Source organism: Abrus precatorius, unplaced genomic scaffold, assembly GCF_003935025.1.
Source record: "Abrus precatorius isolate BTA unplaced genomic scaffold, Abrus_2018 Scaffold2, whole genome shotgun sequence".
Taxonomy (NCBI): Eukaryota; Viridiplantae; Streptophyta; class Magnoliopsida; order Fabales; family Fabaceae; genus Abrus; species Abrus precatorius.
Window position 1 is genome coordinate 16,903,306 of NW_020874362.1, and position 16,483 is coordinate 16,919,788.

Genomic DNA, 16,483 nt, shown 5'->3' on the forward strand with positions numbered 1-16,483 from the left:
AGTTTGAAAGTACGGACTCAAATTCTATGGAGAATGTAGTAGATGCATGAATGAGAGAATTCAAATTATGAAGTAAATATCAATAATGACTTTATTTTCAATAATAATGTAAATGTTGTGCAATTGGATGAGGATGCGTTTGAAAAGGAGGTTGACTAAGGTGGGCCTTTGTTGGTCGAAACTTATGAGGAAGGGAATTGGTGAGACATAGGAACTGATGAAGCACTATGAGGTTGAGAAAGTCTCAATGTGGAAAAGAAAGAGTGCAACATAAAAAATAAGATACAAGGAAAAGTACATGTTAAAAATAGCAGGTTAGTAACAAAGAGTAAGAATGATAAAGACAATACAAGTTATAGTGGTGAAGTTCGCTGTTTAGAACCCAAAACAATAACATTATCCACTTTTCTCTCTCTTGTCCATGTGAAAGATAATGAGTCATTAGCTTGTGGACAAGAATTACTTATTATTCGTGGACAAGTAACCATTCTCATCTCACTCTCAATCCTCTCACTCTATTCCATAACTAGAAAACACCTTTATTCTCAAAAGCTCTCCTAAAACTGAACTTGGATATCTTTTTTATGCGATATTCAGTAAGTTCCTTAGAAATTATACTTCCAATCTCACTTCTATTTAATCATTTTTCCTTCTTCTCAAAAGTGACTATACTTTGTGATACTTAGGAAGAATTTGGTCTTTCGGATAACATCTTTTACCAAAATGTTTAGTGAATCATCTATATAAGGTAAGGATAGATTTATCCCATCAATAAAAGCTGTATCTTTAAGTGGTTACATAGTTTTACCTTAGAAAGCTAAGTTTTAAAATTGATTTTTCAAGTTGATTATACATGTTTTATTGTATATTGAATGGTTAAAATATGATTTATTAAAATATATGTTTTGAGCTGAGTTTGGAGGTGTCTAACCTTCATCATAACTTGTTTAATGTATGATAAAAGTGGTGAGATTCCACTATGATGAGTCAAATGACGAAGAATAAATTTAGTATGGATAGTTACAAAGATATACTGGGAGTATGAAAGATAGCAACAATTTTGAAAATATGAGAGAAATGCAGGGTGGTGAATGCTTTACGACATAGTTATGCATAAATTAATGAAAGCGAAAGCATCACATGGCTTCACACTCATTTCTCAACTAAAATCTTGATTGTACTTTCACTAAAGAGCTAAGTATTGCATACATTGTATTTGTGTTGCAATGGTCAACCAACAACTATCTATACATGTCTAAGACTTCATGGATCTAAGAGGAATGATTGATTATGTTAAGGACCTAAGAGATGTTATAAAGTACTAACAGACTGTGATCATAGTATATAATAATATATATATATATATATATATATGTATATATGTGTGTGTGTGTGTGTGTGTTCATAGGAAAGTGTACCAGTTAAAAAGTAATAAAGGGCTTTAAAATAAGTTCTCGAATTATCATCTCACGAGAATTGTTTCGAATTACTAAGAATTTCTTGATTTAATTGTTTGAATAACAAAATTTATATTAAGCATTTTCAAAAATAAATCAATTGTCAATGAAATTTAAAGCAACACAATACACTCGTTGGCTGAATTTATAGGAGAGGAACCTAGGGCATATGAGTTTACTTATTCAATCTTTTATGTTATTCTTCTATTTAATTCTAAATCCAATTTCCTTGTTATTACCAACCATTCATACAAATACTATCAATACTTAATGATCATATAATATATCAATTAAAGAAAGTATAAAGCATATACGAACTTGTTAATTTAATAACGATTAAAAGAAAAAGATTTATTTGGTTCACTTAATCCTTTGCCTCGTTTTATCTTAGAGATCAATTAACTAATCGTGGTACAGTCGCCTATGATGTAATTAATTAGGATTTTAAGAATGGTCAATACACAATATACAATTATATGCAATAAAATAAACACTAATCACAGACAAAAATAAAACTTAGATTCAAATATCAAAATTACATAAATTTATGAATAAGTTCTCATAGCCCTAGCTATGGACTTAGTCACTCAAGCTGGAGAAAATAACTAAACGTGAATTTGATTAACCAACTGCCAAACTACAATGAAAAACGCTAAATAAAGTAAAAAAATTATAAACAATAAAAATGAAAACTATGACAAAAATAATAAAATTAGTGAAACCGATGGTATTGTCAATTGTCACAACCCTCCTATCACTTTGTCTAAGGGGCCCTACATATCGACCTCTTCTTGTTGCTCCTTATCTGAATCCATCTGGTTAGCTTCCTTATTAGACTTAGCTCTATGATTTAGCTAAGCCTGCTCTGCTCCCTAATCTCCATCAGGCTCAACTCCCTAATCAGCTTTTATCCTTCTATTGCTCAGCTGCCTCAATTGGCCCTCATCTCCATAAACATTGCATGAGTGTTGTAACACCCTAATTTTCATTTGCATTTTTTCTTGTTTTCAAAATGGAAGAGTTTTCTAAAAATAAAATAAAAATCAGAGAGAGAATATTCCTTTTAGCTGTAGCGAAATTTTTTTGCTCAAGTGAGAATGGATTAGATTTTCCCAATTATGTTTTCGCTCAAGTAAAAATTCGCGACAAAAAAGGATAGCTCTTGAATATGTTTCCACTCAAGCGAGAATACCCTCACTCAAGCAAAAATATCAGTAGAAAAGTAGTGATTTTTGTCTGGTTTTCTTGCTCAAATAAGAATATCCTCACTTAAGCAAAAATTCGCAAGAAAAATGAGTATTTAAGTGATTTTGGGCTTCTATAACCCCATATCTCTAAGTAGGAAACCCTTCTCCTCTCTTTCTTTGTTCTCTCACTTCCCTTTCTTAGAGAAAACTCCCACAAACCCTTAATCTCTTTTGAATATAAGCTCTAACATCCTTTCCTCTTGATCTCAAGTAAGTTCCTTAGAGCTCAATCTTTCAATCTCACTTCTGTTTCTCTATTTTCTCCTTTCTTAAAAGTACTTTTCTTCGTAATATATAGGAAGAACTTAATCTTTGGACAATACCTCCAATTGAAACGTTGCGTTTTCCTCTAGATTTTGCAAAGAATGTAGTCTCAGAGACCCATTTCTAAGTAATAAGAGTTGATCACAAACCTTAACTCCTATTTATACATTTTTGACTTAAAATTCAGATTCTCTTACTTAGGATGGCAGATTCCTAATATTTTCTTAATAATTACAGTGTAAAAATGAATTTTTGAGTAGGAAAACCTATGATTTGTTTTAAGAATGAGTTTTTAATAAGATTTTCATAAAGGTGTTATTCAATATCTATGTATATGTGTTGGAAAAAAAGGATAAATCTTAGGATAGATAATTTTTATAAAGACCAAGAGAGTGTGATCTCCGACAATGTATTTCTAAAATGTATGATTGGGTTAAGTCCAAAGGTGTCCGACCTTCAGCACATTTAATTGATGAAGAGTGTTTGACTATTTTTGAATGATGAAATTTATTATTAGTGAAAAGATGTGAAAAGAATTAGTGTGAAAATTGATTACATGTGAAAGGAAATTATAAAAGAGAATTGATGTAAATGATTGATTGATGATTTAACTGTACATAAATGATATAATAAGGTGAATTTTTATTATGAAGAGAAAGAAAAAGAGTGGAAATTGTATTACCATGAGAAAAGTGATGAAAAGAAATGAATGTGAATATTTGAGAGATGTTGAGGAAATATGTGTCATGAAAAATGACTAAAATGTATATAGATAGGTATAGAGATACATTGGGAGTATAGAATATGCAGACGATTTGGAAAATTTTGGGGAAACTCAGTGTGGTGAATGACATTCACTTGTGTATACACAAATTATTAATTGTGAATGCATCACATGGCCTCACACTTGTTTCTTGACTATACTTTTGCTAAGGGGTCCTCTATTGTATACATTGTATTCGTGTGCAAGAGCTAACCGGGAATTATCTATGGAAAACCTCAAAAGATTTTAGAGGCAATCATTGTGAATTATGAGATGTGTGATTATAATAGGTGAGTCATAACGAATTGATTAATGTGATTATAATACATGTATTGTGTAACACCCCGAAATTTGTAATAATGACATTTTAATTTATTAATATAAATATATGTGGATTGTTATATGTTGGTGTGTTGATTTGTATGATGGTGATGTGGATATGTGTATTTGACTTTGTTATGATGTGAATACATGCGTAGAAATATGTAGATGGGTAAGTACGTGAGTATAAGTGTATATGTTGACTTATGGTTAAATTGAAATTGTTTGAGTATGGTTGGAATTGGACTGAGGAATATAGATTAAGTGTGTATTGCAGGGTGTTCTCGTTGTAGCGAGAAGGCGCTTGGAGAAGGGCGTGAATCTGTTGCGCTTTTGCTGTAGCAAGAAGTCCCTCGTTATAGCGAGAAAGTGACAGAGAGGGGTGTATTTTTGGGTGCAGTCTTGCTGTAGCGAGATTCTGCAGAAACTAAAGTGCAGCTTCCTCTAAGATTTTCGTTGTAAGAAGAGGGGGTGTTGTTGCAGCAAGGTTCGCGAGAGTGTCGCAACTCAGGGGATATTTTAGGGGTTTAGGATTCGGAGAACTTCATTTCCCACCATTTCACTCATCTCTCTTTCGATTCTTTCTACCATCAACCCATTCTTACCAATTAAATTGACTCCAAAGTCATTTGTGAGTTAGATTGAAGGTTGGGATCATGTTTGAAATGCTTGGAGGTGAGTTTTATGGGTTAGGGTTTCAGTTTTCATTCCTATTCTTTGTTTTCTCAGTTCTTTTTAGTTTTTCATGGGATTATTCCATGTATTTAAGACGAAATTCATGTGGGAGAGCACTTTCATTGTAGATTTCGTGTTGGGTCTTCAATTTGAGGTAAAGAGGACTCTACCCTATCTCTATTGGTTTGAAATTTGTTGCTAAAGCTAGATAATGAAATGTGGTCAAAATAGAATGCAGAAAAGTGTGTACTTTAGTGAAAATTTCGTGTAGAATATGATTTGGTAGTGATTGGATGATGTGTATGATTGTTTGTAATGTGAACCTTGTGTAAAATGCAATGTGATTGACATTGAGTGCAATGTGTGGTGAAATCGTTGGAATGTGTGGATGTGCCATTGATGAAAATGAATACCATGATTTGAATGTGTATAAAAGCATGTGAAAATGGCATATTGATGTTAAATGTGATTGTGTTTGAATATGAACAAAGCTATGAATGGTTCAGCGATACACTGGGAGTGTGGAGGATGGGGGCGGTAGAAATACCTTGGGAAAGAGAGGGTGGTAGTGTCATTAACAGTGAGCACGAGTGCACCACAGGCCACACACTCTCCTCCTGACTTGGCCTCTCACTAATACCTTTGTCAAGGGGCCCGTGACCGCACATGTTGTATCCGTAAGGCGGGGGTTATCTGGCAACCATTCATGGTGCAGTAAGCGTACATGTGTGTGAATGAGAATGGAATATTTACATTATTATTTGGTGTTATTGATGAAATATTTAAAGATTATGATAGAAGTGTGTAGAAATATGCTAGTTGAGTTTCTATGCTTCTGATTATTTGATAACGTAGGGTACTCACCCTTACATTTATTTTTTCGAGTGATCAAGACGATCAGCACCGGACTCAGTGAACGAAGGGATGAAACTGCTATAGGACTTAGGAAGCTTATTTTAAAAATTTGATGTATTTAATTTGGCTCTGTAGCACTTATTTGATGCAAACTTGTAACCTTCCTTCATTTGAAATACTTTTTGAACCATGTATTGGGAACCGTTTAAATGAAAATTTTTATTATTCCCAGATTTTTGCAAAAATTTATTATTTGAAAAATTAAATTAAGGTGTTAAAATTTTGGTATCAGAGCAATTCATTCAAATCAGACTGAGGTATTAAGCTGAAGAGTCCAAGCTATGTGTTGATACGTTTTGTTTTCCTGAATTATAAATGTTGTCATTGAATTGACTTGTTGAATTGTTTGCTAGCTTAAACTAAAACTAGCCGGTAGAGGTATAGTATCTGGAGTCACCAATTATCTCCTAGAAAGAATGACCCAAGTTCTGGAGGCCTTGGTACACAACTAAGATGCAGAACTAGCTGAGTACCTAGGATTGTTTGCCTTCACTAGGCATAATCCTTCTAAGTTTGAGGGAGGGTTTGACCCCAAAGGAGTCCAGAGGTGGTTGGCTGAAGTGGAGAAGATCTTCCATGCTATGTGATGCAAGGAAGAACACAAGGTGAACTATGTCACATATATGTTATGTGGGGAGGTAAAGGACTGATGGAAGTTTGCCAGTCAGACTTTGCTACAGAAGGGTGGCTACATTCCGTGGGAGGCATTTAAGGCAAGCTTCCTGGGAAATTACTTTCCCCGGTACTTGAAGAAACAGAAGGTCAGAGAAATCCTTGAGCTGAAGCAAGGGAGTATGACAATGGGAGAGTATGCTGCAAAGTTTCAAGAATTGATGAAGTACTAGCCTCACTATCAGCATGAAGATGGGGAGGATGACTTATGTGCTCAGTTTGAGCACAAACTGAGGCCAGATATTCGAGCTGCAATCAACGTGTTCCAGCTAACCGACTTGCCCACCTTAGTGAGCAAGTGCAGAATCTTCGAAGCCAATTCCAAGGGCAAGACAGTGGACACTAGAGGGAGTGGTCCAATAAGACATGATAGAAGACCCCCTAGATTCTCAAAAGGGTCGTATTCGGGCTCAAGTAATTCTCAGTCTAGAGGGAGTTTATCTCAAGAGAGGAGCAGTGGGAATGGCTCAAGATCAGGCTCTTTTAAAATGCCAATGTAACAGAATTGCCGTGTAATGTTGTTGTGACTACTTCGACGGGTAAATCAGTTGTAATGCATGGGTATGTTTGGGGTGCTCTATAATGGTGCATGGTAGGGACTTTGAGGTAGACTTGATCTGTTTGTCTCTCTCCCAATTGGATGTAAGGGATGGATTGGCTAACTGTCAACTATGTATTGTTGGATTGTAGAGAGAAGACTTTGATTTTTCGTGCGTCAATATAAAAAAATTTGAGACTTTTGAGTCATGGTGCGTGGGAGAACACAGTGAATGCTAAGGCCTTTATGGTCATGCCTTCGATTGAGAATGAATAATATGAGATGAATGAAATGTGTGTGTGTTAGGCATGATGAATTGTGAATGTGAGTGTGTTTGAAATGTTGAAAACTATGAATGGTTCAGCTATACACTGAGGGTGTGGAAGATGGAGGCGGTAGAAATACCTAGGGGAAGAAAGGGTGGTGGTGACACCAACAGTGAGCGTGAGTGCACCACAGGCCATACACTCTCCTCCTGACTCGGCCTCTGACTAACACTTTTGCCAAGGGACTTGTGATCGCAAACATTGTATCTGTGAGGCAGGGGTTATCCAGCAACCATCCATGGTGTGAAATTGAGTAAGTCCTTGAGGTTGAAGGCATCAGGAATCTATTATCACAGTGCTATAGTGAGCGTGGCTAACGTGTAGTGAGCGCATGTGTGTGTGGATTGTTTAACGGTGCAGTGAGGGCACCCTGTGTAAATTGATGTGATTTACTTCTGTGAACAGTGAGCGTACATGTGTAATGACTGATATGTACTTAATGTGTGTGTAATTGTAATAAGTGATTTAAATTAAATTATGAAATGTTTGGGAACATGCAAGGTGAGTCTATGTACTTGTGCGTGGTAGTGTAGAGTACTCACCTTTACATTCATTTTTCCAGTGAGCAAGACGATCAGTACCAGACTCAGTAAAAGGATGGATGGAACTGCTATAGGACTTAGAATATTATTTTGGAAATATGATGTATTTGAAATGGTCATATAGTAGTCATTTGATATAAACTTGTAATCTTTACCTTTATTTTGAAATATTTTGATGAGACCATGTGTTGGGAATTATTTAAATGAAAAATTTTATTATTCTCATTTTTGTGAAATTTATTTACTTAAAAATTAAATTAAGGTGTTATAATTATAATGCATGTAATGTAATTCATTGATTAATATAGTTATAACACACTTTATTATGACATTATGATCTATGAAATGAATAAAGTGGTATGGGGTCAAGGATGGAATGATTGAATTTGGTTACATTTGAAATTTTGTATATTGATGTGATTGTTATGATGCTTGATCTGTTATAGGTTCATTAATATAGTACATGAGCTAGTACTATTTTGATATGCATTTTGTATTAAATAATATTCTATGTATTACTTTATTCATTTATAAAATAAAGAATTTAGTGGGGCAAAAGATACTTATCCTTAAGAATTATTTTTCAGGAAATAAAATTCAAGAATAAATGAAGTTGATCCGTTCAAGGATCATATCCTCGCTGGAGTTATATGAAGACTGCTCTGTTAGGACTTAGATTAATTTTAAAAATTGTAATGATTCTAATTAAGTTTTTATTCAAAGCTGACGAGGATATGTAATCAATTTCATATTATTTATTATGAATTTATAATATTTTGATAAGTTTTGTTGTAAATAATAATTTGAAGTGTAATTGTAATTTTGATAGTTAGCTATTTTTAATTTGTAGTTTTCATTCAATTTTAGATAGAAATTTACGCTGCCAAAAGATAGTATGGTTCATTTGTTTTTTTTAATTTATATGCATGCAATGCGAACTAAGTAAATTTTCAAGATATAAATTTTAGTTTTTATATTATTTATAAATTTAAAATTTTGAAAACTATTTCTTGTAATATTTTGAATACCTTTGAGTTTTCATAAACTAAATAAAAGAAATATAAGTTCTACATTTTCTTCAATTCTTTAAGCTATAAATATAAAGAAATTCACTTCATTTCTCTTCTTCATTATAAATTATTATCTATATGAAATAAGAAATTAAGGATGTTACAAGTTTCATTCAACAGGGTTCTAAGATAGTTTTCCAACTCACTTCAGATTCTCAAATCATGAATCATTCCACGTAAGGGAGAATCAAACATTACTAACAAAATGAAATCACTATAACTTCTGGAAACGAACAAATATATATAAAATACCAAAGTATTCAAAGTACAAAGATTACATCCAATCCTAATAGAAGTTTATTCACTCATGGTGTACATTATAATAAAGAAAAGAAAGGTAATATGTTTAGAAAATGGTTCCCTAATATCTTCATCGCTTCCCCTAGCCTTTGTAACGCCCTTAATTTTGTAATTTTAATTATTGTTATTTATATAAATCTAAATGCATATATATGTGTGTACAAGTGTAAATGAATGTTATGAATTTACTTTGGATGCGTAATGATGGTGTTTTGTGTGTAATGAGTATGAATATATGTGCATATATGTATGTTGGGGATGTGTGTATGTATATACATATATGCATGACTGGATAGGGCTAAAATGGGCTAAGTGCCTAAGTGCAGGGCGTGATACTAGGTTGTTCTCGCTACAGTGAGAGGACTCTTGCTGTAGCGAGAGCACCCTGGGAGAAAGGACTGAAACTGTCACCTTTTCGCTATAGCGAGAAAGCGACAGTTTGGGGTGCATTTCTGGGTGTAGTCTCGCTGTAGCGAGAGGGTCTCGCTGTAGCGAGATTCTGTAGAAACCAGAGTGCATTTTTCTCTGGTTTTTCGCTGTAGCAAGAGGGCATGTCGCTGCAACAAGGTCCCCTCGCTATAGCGAGAGTGTCGTGACCAGAAAAGGATTTAAAGGGTGTTAAGGTTCTGGGAGAGTTATTTCTCCCTCTCCCTTCAAAATTCCTTTGATCCTCTCGTTCCCAAAGCCCTATTCCACCGATTAATTGCCTCCAAAGCCGTTTGGGAGCTTGATTGAAAGTTGAATCCGTGTGGGGAACGCTTGGAGGTAAGTTTTAATGGTTAGGGTTTCGGTTTTTCATCCCCTTTCTCTGTTTTCGTGGTTTTCCTGGGTTCTCATGGAGTTTCTCCATGTGTTTAGGACGAAATCCGTGAGGGGGAGCACTTCTTAGTGGATTTAGCCCATGGGATGTCAATCCAAGGTAAGGGGGGCTCTATCCTACTCTTTTGTGCAATGAATTGTTGTTATTTTGCTTAATGTTGTGTTGTGGCTGAGTTAGGGGGTAGGAAATTGCTGAGAAATGTAATGTGGGCCATGTGCCGTGATATGTGAACATTATGTGTGTTGACTCAAACTTGATGGATGTGGATTGTATGTAAATGTTGCATGATAGATGAATATTGGCTATGTGCCGTGTGAGGTGAAATGAATATGGGCCTAGTGCCGTGTATTTGAATGCAATGTGAGCCGTGTGCCATGTGTAAGCATGACCATTGCATGCGTGAATGGAATATATGTGTGAATGGGCGTATTAGCACCATTGTGATGTGTTGTGAATGGTTCAGCGATACACTGGGAGTGTGGAAGATGAGGACAGTAGGAATACCTTGGGGAAGAGAGAGTGGTGGTGACACCGACTGCGGAACGGGTGTACCACAGGCCACACACTCTTTTCCTGACTAGACCTCTGACAACTATCCTTGTTGAGCGACCCGTGACTGTCCACGTGGTATCCGTGAGGTGGGGGTAACCAGTGACTATTCATGGTGTAAATATGTGATCATAGTACTACAGTGAGTGTGGCTGGTATGCGTATGCATGGATTTGTGTTTTGTACTTATGGATGTGAATTGCTGCCTGTGATTGTGTTTGTTGAATGTATTAGGAAGGTTCTGGAGGTGAGACTCTATGTTGATTGTGTGTTTTGGGTAGTGTAGAGTACTTACCCTTATATTCATTTTTTAGGTAATCAAGACAATCAACACCGGACTCAGTGAAAGGATGGATGGATTACTATAGGACTTGGTTTTTATTTTAAAATTTGTTATAACTAAACTAGTCTTGTAATAGTCATTTGATATTAATTTGTAACCCTTTCCTTATTTTGAAGTATTTTATGAAAATTAGTTATTTGAATTTGTGAAATTCTTATTAAATTGAAATTAAATTTAAGGTGTTACAGCCTTCTGATGATGCGTATAAGGTTTGTCACTAACCTTATTAAAATATACAAAAAAATTAATGTAGTTTAAGATGCAAGCCTAAGTTGTCTCCAATGACATTGGTTAAAAAACATACATCAAACATGTTGTAAACATTAACTCAGAAAACAAGTAAAAAAAAGGGAGTTTATGGTTCCAAATGCAAATTACTCAATCAGAAAATTAAATTGTAAAGTTCAATCAATAAAATATAGTAACCTTTAGTTTGTCCATATAGATTCTGTCCCAATTCTTCTTGATTTAATACTCTACCATTTTCCCTAAATTAGGTCATTTTAACAAGCAAAAATTAACCTTAAATTCCCATACAAAATTAAGTAAATCAGTGGGCTCCAATATCTAATCCTTAGGATTAAGCAACCTTAGAATTAAACCTGATATTAAGCAAACCAAGTTTAGAACCTTTGTTAAAAACAAATTTGAAATTGATTAAGCAACACCCTCTTATTCAACTCTTAACTTAGTTCAAGATATTGGGAAAAGAAGACATTCGTGAAAAAGGGTTTTGTATTAACATTAAAGGCCCAAGAATTCAAGAATCCATGTGAACTCATTAGAGATTACAAGAAAATTAACCCTCCATAAGGATGGTCTCACCATTACAAGAGGGGAATCAAGAAAAATCAATGACACCAAAGTAAAAATCAAAGTAAAGTAGGAAGAAATGAAAATCAAACCCTAGGATGCCTTGGTTGTCACTCAAAGATGACCTAACTCTGCAAAAGTGTTCTTAAAACGGAAAAAAGCTAAAGTGACATAAAGCTCTAACCCTAAAATAGTAAAAAAATCTATTTATATTAAGTTTGACGTTCTTCATAGTAATTACTATCGTTCATAATAGTAAACACGTGCAGCATCCATAGGTTTTCTCCTCTCTGTAGTGATTACTTTTGTGCATGATAGTAGTTACTTTGGGTGCGTGTAATCACTATTGTTTGCAATAGTAAACACGCGCAGTGTCTTTCATTCTGGGGCTCTCTATAGTAAACACGCGCAGGTCTGAACTTGTCATTGGCTCTGTAGTGATCACTATTGCTTCTGAAAGTAGTTATTTTGGCATGTCCCTTGGAATTGGCTTGTTGTAGTAATTACTATAGTACCTAAAAGTAATTACTTTTACCTCATATTTCCCTAAGAGCAAAAAATCCAAAGGATTTGCCTGAAAATTCCTACACAATTATTCAAATGATCAAATTTGCAAAATATATTTACAGAAATCAGTGTAAATTAAACAAAAATTAAGAAAGCTATGATATTTAATCTAAATGATATTTTTATGGTATTTATCATTTCTAAGTCCATTTTTTTCTATTAAAAATCTATAAACAAATAAACAAAATATCTATAAAATGTGGATTCATCACCTTCTCTATTGTTTAGCACTTCCTGGTTAGGTCATCAAAATTGGACTCTCATTTTCTAGAGCTGAATCTTCTTCTTAATGGTGTAATAAGTGAATTCTTGCTCAGACAAGAATTCTCGTTCAAGCCACGGGTCTTGCTCAAGCTGGTAAGGGATTCTTGCTTAGGCAATAATTAGACAGAGTGTTAAGTTTACAGCAGGGATTCTCACTCAAGCGAAGGCCATTCTTGCTCAAGCGAGCATTATCGCTTAGAGGAAGGTTGTTCTTGTTGAGGTGAGATCCGAGTAGAGAGCCAGGTCTGCAACAAACAATCTCGCTTAAGCAAGGAACTTCTCGCTTGAGCGTGACTTGATCAAAATAAGTATCTTATCCTTTTTTCCCTTCAATCCTCATCAAGTCTTCCCCTAAAGAAAATGCATAAGAGAAATGGACCAAATATTTCTTCTTCTTAGACAAACAAAACAATAAATGCTAAATTTAAATGACTTCAAATAAAAAGGATGCTAAATTTAAATTGCTTAAAATTAAAGGAAATTAAATTGCAAACTAAATGAAAGGAAATAGATAAGTGTCGAAATATACAATGCAAGCTATTGAAAATTGACACTTATCAATTAACATCCAATGGTTATGCAATGTTAATAATATTTTTCCTAAGTTATTACTCTCAATGGTCATGCAAGGTAAAGGGAAGAGAAAGCATGAAGTGCCTATGAGCTATTAATTTAATAATGATTGAAAGAGAAGAACTATACTTGGTCTACCTAATCCTTTGTCTCATTTTACCCTATAGATTCATTAACTATATATGGTATAGTTGCCTACAATATAATTACTTATGGTATGTTTTAAGAGTTGTTAATTCTAAACATACAAATATAGCATAACAAGATAAACATCAATCAAGACAGGAAACATGATATTATCATTAAACACAAAGATCTCATAGAGTCATGCAAAAGTTTCGCCATAGCCCTAATTATGAATTTAGTTATACATAATATAAAAGAAAACCAAAACAATAATAAATCAATCCATAGTTCTTCAAAAAATAAATGCAAACTAGAAGAGTCTCTAATGGAGAAAAGATGAAGAAGTTATTGATCTCAAGACACATTTCCAAAGTTTCAATAGTCGTCAATGACTAATCAAAACCAAGATATTCAAGATTCTTTAAATAGGGTCTAATATCTATAAAAAATTATAGTTGTTACCTCCAAGGGATATGTTTTATTTCTAATAAAGATACAACGTATCAAGAGATAAAGATATGATTTGTCAAATTTAAAATTCAAACTCTCTTCACAGGTCTTTTAAAAAATATCCAAATTTAATCTCTCAAAGGCAAACACAACCGTACTACCTATTATGCACACTTGTGCATGGTCCACGAAACACGCTCGTGCTACTAAAGCATGAGTGAGCATGTTGCAGCATAACTTATTTTTTATTTAATTTGAAATCAAAATAAACTAAAACTCAATTGTGACCTTCTAACGCTAAATTATACAATTAATATAAAAAATTAATTTAAAATTCTTATAAAATAATAGTCATGCATATAAATATAGGTTATAAAATATATCCAAATACAAATTTATTACTTTTTTTTTTCTAACTTTTATTACTCATCAAATACTATTTTTTTTTAACTTTTTTTAATTCCTTATTCTTTGTTGCGTGAAAGAAATGACATTGTCATATTAATTACATCTTGTCACTTTATAATACTTCAAACATATTTATTATCTTTTTTAAATATAACTTTCTTCTTTAAACTTGTACTAAGTAACTATTTTTTTTAAAAGATGAAATATTGAAAACATCTCCTCATAGATAAAAAAAATAATAATAATTTAGTCGTGTGATATAACTTTAGAATTTTAAACTTTTGAAAGTATACTTCATTTTGTCTCATATTATTTATCAATTTTAGAGTCTCATTTTATTTAAAAATATTTAAATTTAAAAAATGCCAATACATAAATTATTCGTTTTGAAAAACATCTGTATTTATTGATATTTTAGTTATATAATTTTTTTTCTTTTAATAAAAACGTTTTGATAAAATATTTCTTTTATTATAAAAATTTATATAACTAATAATTCATTTAAAAACAAATAATATAGAATTTTCAACATGTAACAATAGGCTATAAAATATACAATAATTAAGAAAATGTTAACTTTAATTTTTAAACTGCACTTTAAATAATTGATAATAAATTGTTTTATAATTTTTAAATATAATAAACATATTTTTAAAAATTATTATTACTTTTAATTTTGTAATTTAATTTTAAGTGTTGAAGATTAAAAAAATTAATAATTATTACATGTATAGTTGAAAAATAGTTTTTTAAAAATAATGACTTAAAAATAAATGAAATCAAACAGGTAATTATTATAAAATTGGCGAAATGTAACAATGTCTAGACGTCACTATACAAAAAGCTATAATTGGCTCAATTTGGATCAGGTTAGCGCAGAAACACACAAATGAAAAATTCCTTTTTCATTTTAAAATTCCAAAATATTAATATTTATTATTTGAAAACTTTATTATATGGTGATTATTTTCTTACATATTTTTTTTATTAATTTATGAAGAAAATATTAAAAAAGATAGAAAAATATAATATTTTAATAATAAAACGACAAAATTATACTCAATTACTGTCGGACCATTCCATTTGCGTACAAGCCACAACAGCAGGAGGCCCTTTATTTTCAAAACTACCCTTTCAGTTCTCAAGTCTCTAACTCGCTCACACCTATCTGCGCGAGTGAGCTATGGACAAAAGAAACAGCACAGAGCAGGATCCGAACGACGCGCACCCGACCCGTCACCACCTGGACCTCCCATCCGGGTTAACCCCCGATGAGTTCGAAGACCTGAAACCCTCCGTGATGGAGCACCACACCTACCCCATGGGCACGCGCCAATGCTCCTCCCTCCTCGCGCAGCGAATCCAGGCGCCACCGCACATGGTCTGGGCCGTCGTGCGCAGCTTCGACAACCCCCAAGCCTACAAACACTTCATCAAGAGCTGTCACGTCAAGGAGGGTTTTGAACTCACCGTGGGGTGCACCAGGGACGTGAACGTCATCTCTGGGTTACCGGCAGCTACCAGTACCGAGAAACTCGACCTGCTCGATGATGACCGACACGTCATCGGTTTCACCATCGTTGGGGGCGACCACCGCCTCAGGAATTACCGGTCTGTCACCTCGGTGCACGGGTTCGAGCGTGACGGGAAGATCTGGACCGTTGTCCTGGAATCGTACGTTGTTGATGTGCCGGAGGGTAACACAGAGGAGGACACGCGTTTGTTTGCTGACACAGTCGTGAAGCTGAACCTGCAGAAGCTCGCGTCTGTCACCGAAGGGAAGAACGGTGACGGTGACGGTAAGTCATAGTTTGGGTGACCCATACCCGAAATGAAACGGTTGAAATTAAAAAAGGAATCATTCGGAAAACTTTTCTAATTGGAAATCTTTGTGTTTCGTGCTATTTTTGGTGAACCTTTTTTTAATTTTATTTTCCACTATTTGAAATTACCAGCATATCCTTTGGTTTTTATTGATTGGCCAGGGTGCACTTTTGGGATTCAAATCTTGTTTCATGTGTCAAATAAAGATGTGCCTTCAAATTTGGTATTTCATAGGTCTAGGGCATTTCAGCCAATGCATGTGCACTTGGAATGTTGTTAGCTTGTTTATGTTGATTTCTTTGGAATAACTACTGTAAGATTATGATTTGATTCCTGATTTTTCTTGTCATTTCAGTTTCAAGTTTGGATTTAGCTCATGATATGATGATTTTAATCCTATATCCTGATGCCAAATAGAGTTAAATAATTTTAAATTGAATTGTAGAACCACATATTAGTTATCTTGTTTAATTTAGTAGTAGATTTGTACCCTTATAATATATGTATACATTTTTTTTATTAGTTATTTAAAATTTATGATTATAATATCAAGTTGATATTATTCAACTAGTTTAATATATCAAAAAGTTCAACTAGTTTAATATATCTTTTTATAAAATATTAAATATTCTTATTATTATAAGAGTTTTAAAAAT

The 16,483-nt window shown here is 33.6% G+C and overlaps 1 protein-coding gene across 1 annotated transcript; it reads left to right on the top strand.

Moving 5' to 3' along the window:
• Nucleotides 1–15,100: 15,100 nt before the first annotated feature.
• Nucleotides 15,101–16,252, top strand: LOC113858648 (abscisic acid receptor PYR1-like). Its single transcript, XM_027491367.1, has one exon. The coding sequence runs from the start codon at nucleotides 15,187–15,189 to the stop codon at nucleotides 15,811–15,813; it is 627 nt and encodes a 208-aa protein (XP_027347168.1). The 5' UTR covers nucleotides 15,101–15,186; the 3' UTR covers nucleotides 15,814–16,252.
• Nucleotides 16,253–16,483: the final 231 nt, after the last annotated feature.

What these genes read in the sequence shown, in the direction of transcription:
- LOC113858648 (XM_027491367.1), top strand. Translation starts at nt 15,187, where the DNA reads ATGGACAAAAGAAACAGCACAGAGCAGGATCCGAACGACGCGCACCCG.